Source organism: Esox lucius, chromosome 20 (genome assembly GCF_011004845.1).
Source record: "Esox lucius isolate fEsoLuc1 chromosome 20, fEsoLuc1.pri, whole genome shotgun sequence".
NCBI lineage: Eukaryota > Metazoa > Chordata > Actinopteri > Esociformes > Esocidae > Esox > Esox lucius.
The window spans coordinates 1,042,969-1,065,823 of NC_047588.1; the positions used below are offsets into that span (position 1 = coordinate 1,042,969).

The window sequence follows — 22,855 nt, forward strand, 5'->3', positions numbered from 1 at the left end:
CCCCAGGTAGGGCCACAGTGTCGCCGGACCCCCCCGTCTCAGTTCCAAGGTGTTACGCTGCTATATTATTATGCTGGGGGAAATGAGGAATGCACTTTCTAACTTTTCTCAGTCTCCTCCAGTTTTAAATTTTAGGAGGAGATGAGGTCCTGGTCCACACCTGCGGAGTACCTGGTTTGGGGAACAGTTGCTGTCCCTGTCCTTGTCCACCTGGTCATACTTTTGACCTAGTCTAGAATCAAATAGACTCTGGATTTAACCCAGAGAAATGTATTTATTATTCCAATTGGACCCTTAATATCTCACCCGGCACAGCCAGAAGAGGACTGGTCACCCCTCTGAGCCTGGGTCCTCTCTAGGTTTCTTCCTAAAATTCGGCCTTCTTTGTGACAACTGCTGTTGTAAAAAGGGCTTTATAAATACATTTGATTGATTGATTGAATGTTCTTCAGACTCAACATATAATTCAATAGGGAATTCCGTATTGAGTTCAATTCCTGAACAAGGCAGTTGCTCCTATGTCATTGCTAAAAATAAGAATGTGTTCTCAGTCATTCTCAGTCAAAAATAATATCATAACCCAAAAATGACAAAATCTAGACTTAAAACCACTGTTTTTGGTCATTATCTTGTCTTGCCAATAATATAATTCCCAGATGCCCAAGCAGAAACAAGAGAATGTGAGAATAAAACCTCCAAAGTTGGGGCTTGAGATTTTAACAAGACACATTTTGTAACACAGTACATAATGTTAACCGAAATATTATAGAAATGTGCTGCATGATAAGCATTTATGTTTTATAGATTGGTTCTGTGGTCTTTGGGGTAGTGTATACAAAATAATGTATATACTAGGTGGCTAGGTAGTATATACAAAAAAATTTGATGCAACCTATTTGATTGTCAGCGAATTTCATTATGTCCCTCTGCATCTCCTCAGCACCATTTACTTACCTTTCCACAAAAAGACACTAAAGGAATACTTTGGGAATTTTGCACAAAATCCCCTTTTCTTATTTTCCAGACAAACATGAGCTTATGGATACCATTATGCCTATGATTTTAGCCTAAAGGAACACATTATGAGCCAATAATAACTTGCATGACAGGTAATCTAGGGTAATCAGCCATAATTGTTCTAATGTTTAGTTGCAACTTCCTTTAAACTGCACAATAATGGTATTTACAAGTTCACTAAGTGACAGTTGGTGGTGTTGGAGGTTTAATTTGGTATGAGCTGAAACATCTGTAAAGGTCTGCTTGTGTGATAGGAAAAAATGATTTCATATTTGGATGGGGGGATTTATAGCCTGTCAGTTGAACAGATGTCAAGACACTAGAACTTCACACAGTCAAGTGTTTTGCAATGCAGCTGCATACCGTTGCATGGAAGTTGATGGATGTAAACTTGGATGTGACATTCAACTCCCAATAAAAGCACATGCAATGGGCATACGCATCAATAAAATAAATCATGTATAAATCATTAGTATTCATTTTAGTACATTATTTTCCATAAAATCACTCTAGAAAATGTTAAAGGCCCCTGCCCACTCTTAGCAAAAATTCTTGTTGATTGTTGGATGTAATTGGCCACTTTGTCAACCAAGCTGGACCACATCAGCAAAACTAGAGGAGAAAACAAAAGAATAATAGTACACAAGAGAATACTGAAGTCTGTGCACCTACGCATGAGACACCACTGTATGTGATCTGTTCATTATGTAATTCTATTGGCTTTCATTTGAACAGGTAAATCTGTGATGTTGAGAAGAAACATCTCACCTTCCAGCGATTCCCGCACTCATTGCACAGCACAAAAGTGGTCATAGGCTCATCAGCACTGCGGGTCTGCACCTACAAAATACACACACAGAGCCAGGCTTAATGACCTTATACAGATGAAGAAATACAAAGTGGCTTTTATAAGAAGGCATAGGATGTCTCGACTGTGACTACATTTGAAATTAACTGCAACTGGCAAAGCACACAAAACTGATATTAACGTATCTAGCAGGGGAAGCAGATAGCCGAGTATTTAGACAAAGAAGTGGCCGGTTTGAATACTACATAATTTATTTTATTGTGCCTGGTACTTAACCTAAAATGCATCTGCATGTTGCTCAGGAATACAGCGTCTGCTAAATTACTAAAATGCACATGGAAGTGTATGTTTTGACTGTAGCGAGCCATATGTATATGATGAAGTTAAATACAGTACATATATGGTTATAAGCTGAGTATGGTGTGTATGCAATGATGGTGTGTTTACCTGGTTGTAGGTGCAGTTCTTTTTTTTGCACTTGCTGCATTGAAACAGGTCAGAAATGGTTCCACTGGTTTTGGACAGCTGGTGCTCCCTAATGGCCTCTTTAGTCAGATGATTCCTCAGTTGTTTCAGCTCATCACTGGCCATCTCCTACAGAGACAGACAGTGAAATACAGACGGAATAGGAACGACAGAGTCAAAGAGAGACAGAGTCAGAGAGAAAAATGTAAACCGAGTAAGAGAGAAATCAAGATTCAAGAGAATAAGTGAGAGAAATACAGAGAGAGACAGAGTAAGCGAGATAGATGAGAGGGAGGGAAGGGAGGGAGACAGAGATGGATAGAGTCAAGCTAAAACAGTAGCTAAACAGTCTTTCACTAATTACATTCTGGGTTATCAAGAAATGTACCTCAGCAGACATTACGGCAAAGTGTCCCAGCTCAATGCCTCCCGCCAAGACGTTCCTCCGCAGCCCAGGGTTTTTGGGGTCTTTCAGATTGCTGATGCGGCTCCGCACACGGTTTTTATACTTCATGTCTGTGGCTCCCATCTCCTTGTAAATATGTGCAGCAGATGGGAGTTAAAGAGAAATTTCACCCCTGTTTTATTTACCTACATATGTCCATTAATATGGTATTAAAATATCGAACCTCCCGTTCCTCTCAACCATCTTAGAAAAATGTGTTTCCCAACAACTTAATGCCTTCCTGAAGACAAATAACATTTATGAAATGCTCCAGTCCTTTTTCAGACCCCATCGTAGTACTGAGACTGCACTCGTGAAGGTAACAAATTACCTTCTAATGGCCTCAGACAAAGGTTCCGCATGCGTCCTGTTGCTTCTTGATCTTAGTGCTGCTTTTGACACTATTGATCACTCCCTTCTCTTAGAGACTGGAAACCCATATTAGGCTACGTGGACATGCTCTAGCCTGGTTAAAACTTATTTATCTGAAAGATATCGGTTTGTATGTGTGGATGGCATATCCTCTGACAAATCAAAGGTATGTTTTGGTGTTCCTCAAGGCTCGGTTCTGGGCCCACTATTGTTCTCACTATACACTCACCTAAAGGATTATTAGGAACACCTGTTCAATTTCTCATTAATGATTTCTCATTAATGCAATTATCTAATCAACCAATCACTTGGCAGTTGCATCAATGCATTTAGGGCTGTGGTCCTGGTCAAGACAATCTCCTGTACACCAAACTGAATGTCAGAATGGGAAAGAAAGGTGATTTAAGCAATTTTGAGCGTGGCATGGTTGTTGGTGCCAGACGGGCCGGTCTGAGTATTTCACAATCTGCTCAGTTACTGGGATTTTCACGCACAACGATTTCTAGGGTTTACAAAGAATGGTGTGAAAAGGGAAAAACATCCAGTATGCAGCAGTCCTGTGGGCGAAAATGCCTTGTTGATGCTAGAGGTCAGAGGAGAATGGGCCGACTGATTCAAGCTGATAGAAGAGCAACTTTGACTGAAATAACCACTCGTTACAAATGAGGTATGCAGCAAAACATTTGTGAAACCACAACACGCACAACCTTGAGGCGGATGGGCTACAACAGCAGAAGACCCCACCGGGTACCACTCATCTCCACTACAAATAGGAAAAATAGGCTAAAATTTGCACGAGCTCACCAAAATTGGACAGTTGAAGACTGGAAGAATGTTGTCTGGTCTGATGAGTCTCGATCTCTGTTGAGACATTCAGATGGTAGAGTCAGAATTTGGCGTAAACAGAATGAGAACATGTATCCATCTTGCCTTGTTACCACTGTGCAGGCTGGTGGTGGTGGTGTAATGGTGTGGGGGATGTTTTCTTGGCACACTTTAGGTCCCTTAATGCCAATTGGGCATTGTTTAAATGCCACGGCCTACCTGAGCATTGTTTCTGACCATGTCCATCCCTTTATGACCACCATGTACCCATCCTCTGATGGCTACTTCCAGCAGGATAATGCACCATCCCACAAATCTCCATCAACTGCAAGATGCTATTCTATCAATATGGGCCAACATTTCTAAAGAATGCTTTCAGCACCTTGTTGAATCAATGCCACGTAGAATTAAGGCAGTTCTGAAGGCGAAAGGGGGTCAAACACAGTATTAGTATGTTGTTCCTAATAATCCTTTAGGTGAGTGTATATGGTGCCTCTGGGCGATGTAATCCGGAATCACAATGTAAATTTTCAATGTTACGCTGATGACACACTGTTATATATTTTGATGAAGCATGAAAAAGCCCCAAAATTAGCTACTTTGGAAGCATGCGTTTCAGATATTTGGAAGTGGATGACAGAGAACTTCTTGCTTTTAATCTCAAGAAAAACAGAAATGCTTGTTTTAAGACCTAAGAAACAAAGAGCTTTGTTGGCAGATCTCAATGTGAACCTCGACGGCTGCACGGTCATATCCCAAAAAAACTGTAAGAAACCTCGGCATTACCCTCGACCCTGACCTCTCCTTTGATGAACATATATCTCAAGAGTTGCTTATTTTCATCTTCAAAACATTGCAAAAATCAGAAACTTTCGATCAAAAACTGATGCAGAAAAACGAATCCATTCTTTTGTTACTTCTAGATTAGATTACTGCAATGCTCTTCTTTCCGGTTACCCTGATGAATCAATAAATAAACTTCAATTAGTGCTGCACAAGGCTGCTAGAATCCTAACGAGAACAAATTTTTTTTAAAACACTTTACTCCAGTACTAGCCAGTACTGGCTACCTGTTAGGGTTAGGGCTGATTTTAAGGTTTTATTGTTAATCTATAAAATAATACATGGACTTGCTCCTACTTACCTCGCTGAAATGATCCAGCCATACATACCTACATGTAACCTACGATCGCAAGATGCAGGCCTTTTAATTGTACCTAGAATTTCTTAACAAACAACCGGAGGCAGGGCCTTCTCTCATAGAGCTCCACTACTGTGGAATGATTTGCCAATTAAGGTTAGAAATGCAAATTCAGTGCAAACTTTCAAGTGTCTACTAAAGACTCAACTCTACAGCATGGTTGGTGAGTTGATGGTTGGTTGATGCTTGGCAATGTGGGTGGATTGATTTCCTGCCTGTTGGGCCCTGTCCGGGGCCTCCCCCAGATAGAGCCAAAGTGTCACTGGATCCCCCTGTCTCAGCCCCATGGTCTTACCCTGCAATATTATTGTGCTGGGGGAGTAGGGTCAGTTTCCTTCTCCACTATAAATCATTGTTAATCTAATGAATGCATTTTCAAAATGTTCCTGTCTTCTGCCGTTTAAAACGTAGGAGGACATGAGGTCTTTGCTCACACCTGCGGAGTACCAGGCTTGAAAGACCCATTGCTGTCCCTGCCCAAAGTCCTCCTGGTTGTGCTGCATATCAAGATGATACCTGGCGATTTCAGATGCCCCCCTGTGTTGTCCCTGTCCTTGTCCATTTGGTCATGCTTCCGACCTTGACTAGGTTAAAATAGACTCTGGACTCAGCCCACATGCATTTATTAATTATTACAATTTGTACTCTTAATATTAATATTCACCCGGCACAGCCAGAAGATGACTAGTCACCCCTCTGAGACTGGTTCCTCTCTAGGTTTTTTCCAAAATGTCTGCCTTTTTAAGGAGGTTTTCCTAGCCGCTGAAATTCAACACTACTGTTGTTTTCTCCTTGGGGTTTAAGGCTGGGTGTTTTGTAAAAGCTCTTTGTGACAACTGCTGATGTAAAAAGGGCTTTATAAATACATTTGATTGATTTGATTGATTGAGTGTTTTTATAGTGGAATTTCCCTTTCATCACAATTTGAAATTAAAGTAGTCGACTAATATGGTGGCTGATACAATTACTAAAAAGTAAACTGTGTATGGTTGGAGTTGCACAAACAAACTTTAACAGTATTTTAGTTGCAGGTTGCAATTGTTTTTTTTATTACATGAAGCATCTCAATTAGAATCAAACCCACTACGCTGTCATGGCAAGCACCACGCTATACCAACTAAGCCAAACATTCAGGACCTACTGCTGTGTCTCTAAACACACTGCAGACTAAAAGCAACTTAATTCAGAACCACATGCTAAATAAATGTTATATACATTTTTGGATTTGATATATATATGAATGATATTAATGATTCTTAAAGAAGTCTTATGACCTTATTTTAACTATCCTAACCAAAAAACATGTTTTTGTTCTATTTAAAGTTTTCTAAATAATGGGCTCAAACACGTATAGCCTAGGTATTATTTGTTATATATTGAATAGTGAAGCATTGTTTTAATAGCTCTATCTATAAATGTAAGATTAAGGAAATTTTTCCAGACTTAGCTTTTTACAAAACCACAGGTGGGGAGACCCTTTTGTTATTGTCTAAATTACTGAACAACAGCTTTAGAAGGATATGATCTTCGATCTCTGCTGCCATGGAGTCACAATTTGTCCCAAATTCTTTGTAGTTGTCTGAGCAGATAAAAAAGAAACTGCATATAACATTTCAACATTTCCATCTACAAAGCCATCTTGTAATGTAATCATTAGTTATTTAGTGTGTGAATATTAGTCATACACCTGTGAATGAATGAGCATTGTATGAGTTTTCCTTCTTCTTAAAAGATGATCCATTCCTTGGGTCCACAAATTGCAAGAATATTTAATGAATAAATTAATGATTGTGCCTGGTCTTCACCCTACCATCTGTGCGTAGAGCAGCAGCCAGCATCTCAATGCACTTGTCCCGGATGGTTTCACCGGTCGCCAGGCGTGGGGACAATGGACCCCCCCCTGAGCTGAAAGAGGGGGACATGGGGCTGGTGGGGGTGGTTGGGGTCTTTGGCGTCTCTGGTTTCCCTCTCCTGGTCATTGTACATCAACCAGACACATATACGTCAATCGAGAGCTTGGTAAGTAAGGGAATCAGATTCCAAGTTCATCATCAATGATTTAAAAATGCTATGAGAGACAAGATCTTGTAGTTTAAAATGATTTTGAAAGGTGTTCCAAGCTTCAGCAATGGTGTAATTGTCTTATGGTTGTATTGATTATACTTGTACTTGGATTTGTTGTATTGTATTCTGAAACATTTTATGTTCCGTCTTACGGCTGCCTATTCTTGCCCAGGAAGCTTTTGGACAATAGATTTTTAATTTCAATGAGCCTATCCTGTTTAAATAAAGGTTACATTATTTATTGTTTTAAACATATATACATATACATATATATATACAGTGTACATACCGATCAAAGCTGTCCATTGAGGGCATTCTCTGCGGTGGGCCAGGATGAGAGGGGTTGGAATCATGAGACTCTCCACTGAAACAAATACAGAAACCAATAAAGCAAATAATTTATGTAAGATTGTCTTTACTCTGTCCAAAACACTGAAATAAGTACAAAGACCTTAACATAGCCTATGTTGCACCATTAAGAAAATGCCACCAGAGGGTGTCAGAGGTCAGATTAATAAACCTAATGTATTAAAAATAGGCTCCTCTTACCTCTCGCTTGTGAGCTTCATAGCTGATGGCAAGCTTGTAGTTTTGAAATCCATAGAGTTCCTTCTAAAGACAGCAGTATATAATTTGATCAGTTTTGAAGGTACTTTCTGAGCTTTGCAATGTCACAGTGGGGTCATTTTGCCTCCTCTTAATAACTATCTTCGCAGTGTTCCATAATGCATACAATTATTTTATAACCCTCTCCTGATTTGCACTTTGCAGCAACAAGATCCTGTAAATGTTTTTTGCTATCTCTACGTTATGCAAACAAACTGATCTCAGATGATGACTTGGAATTCCCTTTGTACATGACTTGGAATGTTATTCTTTGAACACTTACAACCCCCATTAAAAAAGGGTGTGCAGTTATGTGTTAAAGGCTATGGCAGTTCTTTATTTTTTATTATAATTTTTCTAATAAATGATCAATTTGTCTGTCACTTGGTTGGTATCAATATTGTTGGTTACATTACTAAATATGGTAAATGGTCTCATGATTGTTCTTTATGTCAGCCTTTCCACAAACAAAGGTTGCATTTTTATATGGGTGAGTAGACTTTTAATACAAGCAGAATATCCATGGCTGTAAACACAACTAAACACATTTTGACCACCTTTTGCAGAAAGTATAGGATGCATTTTCCATAGGGATCAGTGATCAGATATCACAGAAAGGCTTGTCCACTTGTAAACATGTATGCTGCTTAATTTTCTGTATGAAAAGGAATACGCTACTAGTAAACATTGTGACAACACCATACTGTTTGAAGATTCACATTTGATATGAACCGGATACACAAGGTATTGACCATTAAACAAATTTAGTTGCCAGTACAGAAACAATACTAATAGAAATAATAATGTGAATAATGACAAAGGTAAAAACAGTAAAGTGGTGAGTACAGTATTTGCAGTATTTACAGTCATCTGAAAAAGTAAGTTCACCTCCTGGAATGTTTGGACGTGCCATATGCTGCTCGCTGTTATCTACTTGGCCACCTGGCAATTTATATTTGATTTCACTTATTAAAAACGAACTTGGTCAAATACCATATTTATCAATTGACCAACATGTCACTCCTGACTTCATCACACTTTTTTCATAAATCTTTCACACTGGGACTCCCATCCATTGTCTTATGATAATAAATAAACTTAAATTAGATTCCTAACTAGAACGGAAAGAAACTACCCCAATATTCTATTATTAGCCTCTTTACACTGTCTGCCTGTTGAGGCTAAAGCGCTACATGGACATGCTCCTACTTACCTCTCTGAATTGGTCCAGCCATACATACCTATATGTACGGGAAGATCACAAGATGCTAGCCTCCTTGTTGTACCTAGAATTTCTAAACAAACAGCTGGAGGCAGGGCTTTCTCCCACAGAGTTCCACTAATGTGGTATGATTTGCCATTTAAAGTAAGAGACACAGACTCTACTACAGACTCATCTCCTCTGCAAGTTCTATGATTAAATGTAGTCTGGCCAAGGTGTGTGAAGGTGAACAGAAAGGCACTGGATTTATAAGCCAACCTTACGGTCTTTGCTTGGCAGGTTCTCATCTCCACTGGGATGTCCTCTCTCCAATTCCATTCAAAGGTGGAGTTACTGGCTTACTCTTGTTCCCCCTTGCTGTTGTCATGCAATGGGAGTGAATTCTTTGGCCATACTTGCCCCTCTTTCAAGGTGGTTGTGGTTTGTTGGCATCTTTTTTAGTCTGATGCTTTGCAAAGTGGTTGGAGTTACTTCCTGCCTGGTTGGCCCTGTACGAGGTTACCTTAGGGGCCACAGTGTCTCTGGACACCCCTGTCTCAGCCCCTAGTTTTACGCTGCTATATTACTGTGCCAGGGGACTAGGGTCAGTCTGTCCTGTCCTGATCTTAGCCAGTACAAAATCCTCAGACATGATATTCCATATTGTATCAGATAATTCATAAGGATAATCTGAGGAAATAATATATCAAAAAGCTACACCTGAAGAAATTGATGGATATGGAATGGCAGAGTTAAAGGCCAGATCTCAATTGTACTGAAATTATCTGGGAAATTATCTGAATATCACACAGATGAAGCAGAACTGTAAAGGACAGTGGGAACAAATTCAAACACCAGCTATTGAAGGTTGGGCTGTTTCTCAGCACTAACAAATGGCATTTCTGTTGATTTTTGATGAATAAATGATTGCAAAGTATAATCCTTCAGTGTACTTTGTTAGGTTAAATTAGGTTTCATTTATCTGTCAATAGTGCTAAGTGAAGATTACATGTCCAACTATGAAGAAAAAAACTTTCAAGGAGGTGTATTTACTATTTCACATGACTGTATTTTGTCTAAATGGTTAAACGTTTTCCCCAATTAAAACAGATGTTAAAAGGCTGTATGTTGCCCTAGGTAGTGCATGGTATATAGCATTAATGACTAGAGAAGTGACTGTCAGATTAGGGAAACCTAATGACAGGCAGTAAGGTACCTGTCTGATTTGGAGTCACTTGAATGCTGTTTCACTGGATGACTGGGCTTGGAATCAGTGTCCTTCCTACAACAACAGAATTTCAAAGGGAAAACCTTGTTACAATATCATATTTCAGTCTGTAAAATTTGTGGGAGGACAAAATTGTTAGTACATTTTTTAAATGTTTTTATATTTTAGATATTGCAGGCTTGAAGGTGATGAGAAACAATGAATTTCGTGAAAATTCTAAAGTAAATTTTTTATAGCTTTCATATACCTTGTTTATTACGGATGTATTTAATATGGATGTTAAACCTTTTAATGTGTTCACAGAGAAAGGAATAAGAAAATCACAAGTTATCGTGTACATAATGATCTTGCTTATGCAGACCTGCCATTCTTGCAATCCAGACTTTTAAGATGCTTTGGTTTGGAAACAGACACGTCCAGACTTGACTTTTTAGCAGGCTTTGGTTTGGAATCTGATGAGTCCTTTCTGTAACAGCAATATTCTTATGTAAGTTGACAAAGGCAGTCATGGCCGTTCAGCAAAAACCATTTAGCATTCAGGGAGTAGGCCTTCTTGATCTGTCTGCATTGCCAGCAGAGGGTAGACAAGATTAAAAAACATGAATATGTACACATTTCCAGATTAAAGGGTTAAGCAACAAATCTCTGATATCATAAAATATTTGACTTGGTCTGCATGCAGTGTATAATTTAGCATGCACCTGCGCGTTATGGCAAACCTTTCTTTTTTGGCATCAACAGGTCTTTTGGGCACTTTCCTATCTGATGTGTCTTTTCTGCAAAAGGAAAACGATTTAGAGCTAAAAATACTCATTTAATTTAATAAATTACATAACCTTTGTCATGAGCATTCACCGTGAGTGACATGATAAATATAACAGTTACTATTAACTGACTGTTGGATAACAGGAACTAATAAATTACCATCAGTTATATTTATCATGTCGTTCTGAAAATGTACTAAAATAGCTTACACAGTTCAGCACTGAACACAAGCCTTAAACAGTGGCGCCAAAAATAAATGAGGTATTATGATTTACAGATCCCAGACCTGTCCTTTTTGACATGTTCAGATGACATCCTCTTCAGAGAATATAATTTGGAATCTGATGCCACTTTTCTGGGTAGCAAACAGCAAAGAAAGTGAAATGTGTCAACTTCACAAGTAAAAGCGACAAAAATGCTTATTATAGAAATATAAAATCTATTTAGTGAATTAGTCGGAGTTGTTCAACAGTGTCACCAAGGGAAAGCATTGCTAAGACTAAAAGTGACTATACAAAACCCATGCAACATGCAATGGAATCCCAAGGACCCTGACCTCTCCTTTTCTTCCATTGACAGGTGCTTCATGAGAGTAGGATGGAGGTGGAGAGGGGCTGGAGCAAAAGGAGCATTGTGTTCTGGAGGCTCTTTTCTAACCTTTGTAGGTTCTTTTCTAAATTAAAAATATATTTTTTAACAAGATCACTACTATTCAACATTGCTTTTGCCATCAATAGTATAACAGCACACTCATGAAATAAATATAGTTTATGACATGAAAAGAGAAGCTGACACTAACCTCTCCTTCTTGATCTCTGCTGCAGTGGGCTTAGGTAGAATAGGATGAAGATGAAGAGGAAGAGGAGGTAGTGGGGCATTAGGATCAGGAAGAGCTTTGTTCCTGAATGAAAAACAGACAGACTAAATGATAAATAGCTAATTCAGAAAGTGTCTGTAATTTTCGACATACCACAGACAAGTTGTCACAAATGCACAAAGAGACAATGCTATTTACACAGTTGACCTATGTATAAATGCTGCAATTGTGATTAAACGAGATTACCACGTCAGATCATATCATCTTCCTCTGTTTCAAACAAACTATGGATCATGTTTGTTATCTGCAGTTGTCTCTGTACAGCACATTGGTCTACGGAAGTAGTGTTTATTTGTGCTTTATAAATAAAATAAATGAAATGAAATGAAAACTATGGATCATAATACACAACTCTACTCATAAAGAGCATGCCCTCTGACCTCTCTTTCTGTACTTCCACTGAGTGACGTCTAGATGGAGGCGTGTGATGAGGGGGAGGACAAGTAGGAGACACAGAGCCTGAAGAATCTCTTGTGAGTAGAATTCTAAAATGCAGTCAGAGTTGTCATGATTTCTAATACAACTAGTACACTTTGAATAATTGACGAAAGCATGCATGACAGCAGTGGAGAAGCCAGTTATTAGTTATTGTGGCAGCCATGTGGGTGGGCTGAAGCACTCAAATCGTTATTAAATTATTATTAAAGAATTACATAATCGATCCTACTAACAAGTAGGCCTAATTGTGCTTAACATATCATTGAACACTGGCAGGCCAGTCAATGATCCATGTGAAATATTGTAGTATAACTTTTCTGTAGGCTAGGCTGGGATTTATTCAAACCCATCATAGCAACATTTATACAATATAAAAAATATATATATATATAGTTGGCGTGGGCCTGTCTAACTAGTTTTCATTTCTTTGTTAAATTTTACATTTCGCCTGGCTAATAATAAGGGTACCATTTCCTTGTGTCCTCAAGGAATGAATATGGTTAGAAATGCCAGATACAATTTCTGGTCCTAGGCCATCTTAATCCCAATACTACATACTTCTCAGAACAAGAAACCAGGCAAGCCTAGTTCAGCAGGCCCACAATAGAAAGTCTTACAATTGAAAGTCGAACTTAGGTCTTCCACATGAGAGGCACTGTCTTTAACCGCTACACCATGGCATTACACGTCTCAACAGTCGCTCCATTGAGGATTGTGTTAAACTGACTAACGTTTCTTATTAAGTTTACCTCCATCATAGCGTCTATGAACTGTATTGCTTTTGCCACTGGCTGTTTTAACTTATTAGCCAGTAAAAGGCTAACTAGTATCTACTAACTTCCTAGGAATAATCATAAGAATTGAGCAATTGCTAGTGAGACTGAAGATAAACTTTTCCATGCCAGAAACAGTAGCAATATACCGTATAGAGTTTCAGTTAAGGCTTACTATAACGTAAATACTTTATGTTAAGCAAGCAAATCTGTTTGTCTATCCTGACCTAAAACGCATGCACGGATGCGTACCTCGAAAGAAATCAGAAACAGTCGCAATAACCGTAAACTGTTATATTTCAGGCTTACTATAATGTAGATACTAACGGTTTTAGCCAGCAAAGTTTTCATCTATACGGAATCATTCATAACGCGCAATTCGCTTCGCCTGCGAGGAGATACGAACTCGGGACCAATAGTTCACTTCTCTGACCACTAAGCTATTTAACAAGGGGTACTCACTCAGTCAGTAAGAGACATTCACTCTTCTTGGCCGGCTCCGCTTACGCGGTCCAGCAAAAAGTAAGCTTAGCTATAGGGGGCTTGTGGTAGTTGTAGGTTTCTATACAGTACCCAAGACCATTGTTAGGGGGAACTTAGTTGAGATTCAGACTCTGGTATAATATGAATACACATAACACAAGGCACATTTTGTAGAATATCAGGGAATAAGCTTTAAACCAGCATTAAAAAAATATGTATCTGTATAGACTTGCATTCCTGTTTACATACTGCTCTATAATGATTTAAAATAGAGATCTTAGCCAGCAGGTGGAAGATGAAATGGGTGCTGAATGAGTCAGTGATGTATGAGCAAGTCAGTTAAACAAGGTTAGTGTGCAATACACCTCAAAATCTTTCAATATCAGATCCATAGCATTATAGCAATTATTCCTTTTTTGGCTCTTTAAAATCAAAGAATTACTGTTAAGGTATATACTGCTTTTTTTTTTGTATTTGTGTATGTATTGGTTTCGCAATTTTGTAATGTCAGCACTTTTTTGATTACTAGGCCAACGATTCATATATTATCTAAATTTGTCCGTTGTGTTTTGTATTTGGTTGCATATACTTAGCATGCAATAACTGCCTGCAAACAATTTGTATATCTCTAGTAATGCTCTTCCTGGCCTGGACTGCAACCATTTTAATTGTAAGTGTTGGTGTTAACTCTTCAGCAAATGAAAGACATGTTTAATTTGATATAAGTATTTCACTTTTTGGCTTGAAAATCTCCCTAGTTGCTAGGGTTGTATGTTTTGCTGTACTGGAGTCAGTTGACTGTATTTTGCAGATAATGTTTCTGTACTCAGAATTAATACTGCTGCTCCTATCAGCAGTTACATACAGTGCAGCCCATAGGTATTTGAACAGTGACACATTTTTTTGTTTTGGCTTGGTACTCCAGCACATTGGATTTTAAATAAACAATGGCTATGAGGTTAAAGTGCAGATTGTCAGCTTTAATTTCAAGGTATTTAAATCCATAAACTGTGAACCCTCTGGATTAAAGAACCAAAACAACAAAACTTGTCATCATAGACAAATTAGTTAGTTTGAGTGGCAGCCATACATACATAAGCCATAAAAAGGAAGTGGTATACAGTGAATCTTGTGGAGATCTTTTTTTCACAAAAATTACCTTGCCATAACTCTGGAACCTGTTATAGGAGAATTTCATCATAGATACTTAATGTACTAATTACAAATGTTTGCAATGATACATTTGGGTCATAAATACACAAGATCTTCACAACAGAATTATTTATAAATTAGAATTTTGTTGTAGAATTTACTTCTTCTTACTTTGTATGTTGATAATTAAAAAGCAATAAAAGAATTTGGGCTGGACTTGAAAAATGGAGACAAGAAATCTAGTCAGTCTGGTGTGACTAATAGAGATTAATGCAAAACACTATTCCAAAACGGAGATCTCAGAGGACATCAGGAAGAGGGTAGTGAGAACACATCAAACTGGGAAAGGTTATACAACCCTCTCAAAATGGTTTGAGATCCATCAATCCACTGTGCGGCAAGTCATTTACAAATGGAGATCATTTTACAGGACAGCAACTCAGCATAGATGTGGACACCCTTCCAAAATATCCAAAAGAGCCACAAGAAACAATATTAATCAGATAAATGATCTCCATTGCTGCATCTCAGGTTACTCTGCGTGCTTCAACAATAAGAAAAACACTTCATTGAAATGTCATTCATGGGGGGGTTGTTAGGAAGAAACCTCTGCTGTCAAAAAAGAACCATCTTAACTTCGCCGGATAAAACCTGGACAAACCTGAATGTTTCTGGAGGTCCACTCTCTGGACAGTACGAAATTGACATTTGGCCCCTGTCAAAACTGCTATATTTGGCAAAACCCCAACATGGCCTACCACCAAAAGAACCTTATCCTAACAGTCAAGCATGGTGGTGAGATCAGGGCTGCTTTTCTTCTCCTGGACCTGGTCAACTGCACATCATCAAGGAAACCATGAATTCTGAGGTATTATAGGAGATTCTTGACCAGAAAATGTATCTTCCAACAAGACAAAAACCCAAAGCATTGAAGCAAATCTACCAAATAATGGCTCACCAGAGATTATTTGTGTTTTGGACTGGCCAAGTCATAGTCCTGACCGTAACCCCATCGATATGCTGTAGCAGGACCTGAAGCAGACCGTACTGTACATGCCAGACACCCTTCAAAGCTCACTCAATTAACGTTGTTCTGTAAGGAGGTAAAAAATTCCTTAAAAAATATGTCCAAGCTGATTAGAGGCTATAGGAGATGTTTACTCAAAGTTATTGCTGCTTGTGGAGGTGCCAAAAGCTATTGCATAAAGGGGTTCACACTTTTGTTAAATAAAGAATGAATATATGTCATATGTTTTTGTTTGTGTCCTTTATTTGGAACGTTTTAATTATGAATTGGGGTTTGGATAAGGAATTAATATGTTTATTTAAGTATTTTATATAAAAAATATTGCACATCCCTGTAGGGTACACATACTTTCAAGCAGCCCTGAAGATATCACATGCTTAACAAGATGGCGGTCGGAGAATGCATCAAAACTTTTAGAAGATTAAAACATGTTTTAGAACATACATGTACCAAGGTTAATCATGCCAATGTGGTGTTTTGTTCCTGCCTGTATTAATTAGAAGCAAATGCAGAAAAATTATCTTTCACGTTTCATTTGCTTGGCGCCACTTATGCACCCATAAATAACTACAACAGATCTCAAGGGTAAACCGCAAGTTTGGATACCATACAAACAAACAATAACATTAACATATAGTTCAATAGAAATTTTGAAAAGCAAATGAATGCTCTTTCACTGTTTAACTAGCGGATTACATAGAGCAAGCTGTGCTGCAAGCACAGATTTTTTGCATATGGCAAATTGGATGCCACCATTTTATGACAGAAAAGTAACAACTTAGGCATTTTACAGTAGATTGCTTGTAACAGATCTCAATAGTTAATTTCCATAGGTAGGTTCCAAAAGGCAAGACTCAAATCAAATAACGTTATCTGAAAATAGTAGGCTATACCTTTGTGTAAACACTAGAACCCCCAAATGCCTACACCAATTGGCATTTGAGTTCGTAATTAAAATAAAACAGCCATTTTAAAAGCTACATCCTCCTTCCATTACTTTTCCTAAATAAAAACTTTTTACCTCGTTTAATCGGCTGACCGCACTTAGCTTTGTTACCCAAATGGTACCCAGGCGTTATCACCCCTCACTGAATGCATGACGTCAATAGATGAATGCACGATACTCCCAGATGAATGATAGAGCCTTGGTTGAATTTTAATGAAAACTTATTTCCATGATCATTTAAAAATGTAATTAGGCTATTAATGAAACATAATACAAACGATATAGGACGATCTGACAATTCAACATAGTTATCACACGTTATTGTTTTTCAATAGGAGATTCAGCTTTTTGTGTAAGCTAATTCATGACATGTAAATCTAAAATGTAAATCTAAATAATTATTTAGAATTTTCTCTGCTTATTTTACTGAAGATTAAGATTCTACAAATGTATTGGACTACATAGTTATTCACGAAACTAAATACCAAAGATGTTCTTTACCAATCACAAATTACCAATTCAACAAACATCTTACATGTTACTGTTCTTATTAGGAAAAACAAGAAACGGTTTTATAAAACAGTTTATTAGGAGAAAAAGAACTGCCACCTTAACGTGGTGGAGGGGTTTGAGTACCCGAGTGACCCTAGGAGCTATGTTGTCTGGGGCTATATGCCCCTGGTAGGGTCTCCCAAGGCAAACAGGTCTTAGGCGACGGGTCAGACTAAGAGCGGTTCAAAAACCCCTTAATGATGATTAAAATTATGTGTACCGTGACGTCGCCCGGTATGGCGCAGCCGGGGCCCCACCCTGGAGCCAGGCCCGGGGTTGCTCGCATACGAGCCCTGGTGGCCGGGCCTTCCCCCATGGGGCCCGGCCGGGCTCAGCCCGAACGGGCGATGTGGGGCCGCCCTCCCGTGGGCTCACCACCCACAGGAGGGACCATAAGGGGCCGGTGCGAAGAGGATCGGGCGGCAGTCGAAGGCAGGGGCCTAGACAACCCGATCTCTGGACACGGAAACTAGCTCTAGGGACGTGGAATGTCACCTCGCTGGCGGGGAAGGAGCCTGAGTTAGTGCGTGAGGTTGAGAGGTTCCGATTAGAGGTAGTCGGGATCACCTCTACGCACGACTTGGGCTCTGGAACCACACTCCTTGAGAGAGGATGGACTCTTCACCACTCTGGAGTTGCCCATGGTGAGAGGCGGCGGGCTGGTGTGGGTTTGCTTATAACTCCCCAGCTCTGCCGCCATGTGTTGGAGTTTACCCCGGTGAACGAGAGGGTCGTTTCCCTGCGCCTACGGGTCGGGGATAGGTCTCTCACTGTTGTTTGTGCCTACGGGCCGAACGGCAGTGCAGAGTACCCGACCTTCTTGGAGTCTCTGGGAGGGGTGCTGGAAAGTGCTCCGACTGGGGACTCTATTGTTCTACTGGGGGACTTCAACGCCCACGTGGGCAACGACAGTGACACCTGGAGGGGCGTGATTGGGAGGAACGGCCCCCCTGATCTGAACCCGAGTGGTGTTCAGTTATTGGACTTCTGTGCTAGTCACAGTTTGTCCATAACGAACACCACGTTCAAGCATAAGGGTGTCCATCAGTGCACGTGGCACCAGGACACCCTAGGCCGCAGGTCGATGATCGACTTTGTTGTCGTCTCATCTGACCTGCGGCCACATGTCTTGGACACTCGGGTGAAGAGAGGGGCAGAGCTGTCAACTGATCACCACCTGGTGGTGAGTTGGATCCGATGGCGGGGGAAGAAGCTGGACAGACTCGGCAGGCCCAAGCGTACTGTAAGGGTCTGCTGGGAACGTCTGGCCGAGTCTCCTGTCAGAGAGATCTTCAACTCCCACCTCCGGCAGAGCTTCGACTGGATCCCGAGGGAGGCTGGAGATATTGAGTCCGAGTGGACCATGTTCTCCACCGCCATTGTCGAAGCGGCCGCTCGGAGCTGTGGCCGTAAGGTCTCCGGTGCCTGTCGAGGCGGCAATCCCCGAACCCGGTGGTGGACACCGGAAGTAAGGGATGCCGTCAAGCTGAAGAAGGAATCCTATCAGGCCTGGTTGGCTTGTGGGACTCCTGACGCAGCTGACGGGTACCGACAGGCCAAGTGGGCTGCAGCCCGGGTGGTTGTGGAGGCAAAAACTCGGGCATGGGAGGAGTTCGGTGAGGCCATGGAGAAGGACTATCGGCTGGCCTCGAAGAGATTCTGGCAAACTATCCGGCGCCTCAGGAGAGGGAAACAGTGCCCTACCAACGCTGTTTACAGTAGAGGTGGGCAGCTGTTGACCTCAACTGAGGATGTCGTCGGGCGGTGGAAGGAGTACTTCGAGGATCTCCTCAATCCCGCTGTCACTTCTTCCATTGAGGAAGCAGAGGATGAGGTATCAGAGGTGGACTCGTCCATCACCCGGGCTGAAGTCACTGAGGTGGTCAAGAAACTCCTCGGTGGCAAGGCACCGGGGGTGGATGAGATCCGCCCTGAGTACCTCAAGTCTCTGGATGTTGTGGGGCTGTCTTGGTTGACACGCCTGTGCAACATCGCGTGGCGGTCGGGGACAGTGCCTCTGGGATGGCAGACCGGGGTGGTGGTCCCTCTTTTTAAGAAGGGGGACCGGAGGGTGTGTTCCAACTATAGGGGGATCACACTTCTCAGCCTCCCCGGGAAAGTCTATGCCAGGGTTCTGGAAAGGAGAATACGGCCGATAGTAGAACCTCGGATTCAGGAGGAACAGTGTGGTTTTCGTCCGGGCCGTGGAACACTGGACCAGCTCTATACCCTCTACAGGGTGTTGGAGGGTTCATGGGAGTTTGCCCAACCAATCCACATGTGTTTTGTGGATTTGGAGAAGGCATTCGACTGTGTCCCTCGCGGCATCTTGTGGAGGGTGCTTGGGGAATATGGGGTCCTGGGTCCTTTGCTAAGGGCTGTCAGGTCCCTGTACAACCAAAGCAGGAGCTTGGTCCGCATTGCCGGCAGTAAGTCAGACTTGTTCCCAGTGCATGTTGGACTCCGGCAGGGCTGCCCTTTGTCACCGGTTCTGTTCGTAATTTTTATGGACAGAATTTCTAGGCGCAGCCAGGGGCCGGAGGGTGTCAGGTTTGGGGACCACACAATTTCGTCTCTGCTCTTTGCAGATGATGTTGTCGTGTTGGCCCCTTCTAACCAGGACCTTCAGCATGCGCTGGGACGGTTTGCAGCCGAGTGTGAAGCGGTGGGGATGAAAATCAGTACCTCCAAATCCGAGGCCATGGTCCTCAGTCGGAAAAGGGTGGCTTGCCCACTTCAGGTTGGTGGAGAGTGCCTGCCTCAAGTGGAGGAGTTTAAGTATCTAGGGGTCTTGTTCACGAGTGAGGGAAGGATGGAACGGGAGATTGACAGACGGATCGGTGCAGCTTCTGCAGTAATGCAGTCGATGTATCGGTCTGTCGTGGTGAAGAAAGAGCTGAGCCGCAAGGCGAAGCTCTCGATTTACCAGTCAATCTACGTTCCTACTCTCACCTATGGTCATGAGCTTTGGGTCATGACCGAAAGGACAAGATCCCGGATACAGGCGGCCGAAATGAGCTTTCTCCGCAGGGTGGCCGGGCGATCCCTTAGAGATAGGGTGAGAAGCACGGTCACCCGGGAGGAGCTCAGAGTAGAGCCGCTGCTCCTCAACATCGAGAGGGGTCAGCTGAGGTGGCTTGGGCATCTTTTTCGGATGCCTCCGGAACGCCTTCCTGGGAAGGTGTTCCGGTCCCGTCCCACCGGGAGGAGACCCCGGGGAAGACCTAGGACACGCTGGAGGGACTATGTCTCCCGGCTGGCCTGGGAACGCCTCGGTGTCCCCCCGGAAGAGCTGGATGAAGTGTCTGGGGAGAGGGAAGTCTGGGCATCCCTGCTTAGACTGCTGCCCCCGCGACCCGGCCCCGGATAAGCGGAAGAATGGAAGTATGGTATGGTAGGAGAAAAAGAGAAATTGCATACACGCTGTCTACCTCGGGAACCTAATGTAATTTAATCTAATGAATAGCAATGGAATAGCAATGACGATAATGGATGAATGGGCGATAACCCCCTGACCAACCCAGACACACCTATGCATGTGACTGAAGTGTAATGATGAAGAATAATGAAGAGGGTAGAAAATAAACTCGGTGAGCAATTCAGACAACTCAGACATGTTTTACAGCATTTAGGTCACAATGGCAAACCGTTGATGAATCAACACCCTGACAGCATTGCAGATGCTACAAAATATAGATGAGATGGAGGATCAGAAAAAGATCCCGAAATCGATGTGTCGGATGGCATGTCTTCATCTGATTCTGATATTGAGCCTCAGCCTCCTCGCAAAAAAAAGAAAGAAATGAACTGACAGCGACCCCAAATGCCACAGTGAGACAAGAGTCTGGGAGGGAAGGCAGAATTTTGGGTCGATAAGAGTAATGAGTGCACACCAGGAAGACAACCTTCGCAAAATATCCTCAACGAGAGTGCAGGCCCAACAACACAAGCCGAAAGACAAATTGGCAGTGCACTCGATAGTCTTCTTTGTTTGTGTGACATGCAGACATCAGAGATGAGAGATTGTTACTTGTGTGCACAAAAAAGGAGAGAGTGCGTGGGACTGTTGATGAACTCAAAGCATTTATTGCGCTCTTGTATGTCTACAGCGCATTAGGTGGGAAGAGCATGGATGTGGAGTCATTTTGGTCTGATTGGTATAGGATGGACATTTTCTGAGAGACCATGCCACGCCACCGCTTCAGAGAGATTATGCCTGCATTTTGACAAGGAGACAAGAAGACTATGAACCCGCTAAGTTTGGGATAACATTTTGGTTCGCTGCTGATGTCGCCCCGAAGTACATGCTCAGTGGCTATCCATGCATGGGGATCTATGAAATCAGGCCAGCGGGTGAGCAGCTTTCAGAGATTGGTTTTGAGACTCACAGAGTCTTTCACAGGCAAAGGCAGAAATGTGGCCACGGACAACTTCTTTACATTACTTTCCCTGGCAGAGAAATTGATGTTGAAGAAAACATGACTTCTGGGAACCATGAACAGAGATGGGAGCTGCCACCCTGCACGCAAAACAACACACCAGCGGAGCTCTACTCCACAACAGTGATGAAGAATGGGAATGCTACGCTTACAGTGTACAGATGTAAGAAGAACAGGGGTGTTTGCCTTCTCAGCATTGTGCATCCAACCATCGCCATCAGCAGCGAACCAAAGAAAAAACCGGAGTGACACACTACAATCCAGAGGTGGGGGACTCGAGTCACATGACTTGCCTCGAGTCTGACTCGAGTCACAATTTTAAGGACTTGTGACTTGCTTGATTAAAGTATGAAAATTACTTGACTTGACTTTGACTTGAGAACAAGTTACTTGACACTTGACTTGACTTGAAGTGGAAGACTCGACAATGACTTGAACTTATAATAAACAAACAGCAATACAATTATTTTATATGTTGTGACATCAGCACCACTAATCAGCGTATGTGCCTTTAACGCTGCACAATTCAAACCGTGCCAAACATGGCAGACAGGACAGTGTGTGTGTGTGTGTGTGTGTGTGTGTGTGTGTGTGTGTGTGTGTGTTCATCTCTTTAGTACTGTGACTTGACTTGAAACTTATAAGGACTTGCCTAGGGTGAACCCTTGACTTGACTTGCTTGATTTATCTGAACTGTGACTTGAGACTTGACTCGAGACTTGATGGTTAAGACTTGAGACTTGCTTGGACTTGACCATGAGTGACTTGTCCCCATCTCTGCTACAATCACTCAAATGTATGTCTGCCAAATAGCTTTAGCCTTTATCTACCTAGCACCAAATGATATCCTATTATTTTATTATTGCCATTATTATTGGTGTTAATTTCTATATAATCTTAACCATACTTTTTTTTTATTCAATAGGTGGGTGTGGATACCCTCGACTAGATGGTATGTAAAAGGAGGTACTTGTTGCTGACCTGTTGCGGTGTTCTACAACCTTTTAGATATGGCTGCTTTCAATGCACGCGTACTGTACAAGCAATGTCTCAACAAGACAATCCCCAGACAGAATTTAAATATGGATCTGGCATGTGAGGTACATGCCAAGACAGCCAACAAGCAAGCTACCAAGGAGGCAGCACGTCCCACTCTTCCCCAGCCTCAGCA

General features: G+C 41.6%; 1 protein-coding gene across 10 annotated transcripts in view; it reads right to left on the bottom strand.

Moving 5' to 3' along the window:
- Positions 1-1,463: 1,463 nt before the first annotated feature.
- The window catches only part of tcea3 (transcription elongation factor A (SII), 3), a 33,713-nt gene continuing 12,321 nt past the window's right edge, over positions 1,464-22,855 (bottom strand). For 4 of the 10 annotated variants that reach the window (XM_034288946.1, XM_010867463.4, XM_034288948.1 and 1 more), the window contains 15 exons: positions 12,255-12,359; positions 11,797-11,898; positions 11,554-11,670; positions 11,284-11,352; positions 10,934-11,008; positions 10,594-10,698; positions 10,221-10,286; positions 7,747-7,809; positions 7,487-7,561; positions 6,944-7,104; positions 6,656-6,712; positions 2,679-2,833; positions 2,273-2,419; positions 1,786-1,857; positions 1,464-1,629 (listed from right to left, as the gene is read on the bottom strand). In XM_034288946.1, the coding sequence (XP_034144837.1) occupies positions 1,621-1,629; positions 1,786-1,857; positions 2,273-2,419; positions 2,679-2,833; positions 6,656-6,712; positions 6,944-7,104; positions 7,487-7,561; positions 7,747-7,809; positions 10,221-10,286; positions 10,594-10,698; positions 10,934-11,008; positions 11,284-11,352; positions 11,554-11,670; positions 11,797-11,898; positions 12,255-12,359 (1,378 nt within the window). In that variant the 3' untranslated portion in view covers positions 1,464-1,620. Of the gene's footprint in view, positions 1,630-1,785; positions 1,858-2,272; positions 2,420-2,678; positions 2,834-3,911; positions 3,969-6,655; positions 6,713-6,943; positions 7,105-7,486; positions 7,562-7,746; positions 7,810-10,220; positions 10,287-10,593; positions 10,699-10,933; positions 11,009-11,283; positions 11,353-11,553; positions 11,671-11,796; positions 11,899-12,254; positions 12,360-22,855 lie in introns of those variants that run through there. The other 6 variants (XM_010867465.4, XM_010867466.4, XM_034288949.1 and 3 more) reach the window with 3 other exon arrangements.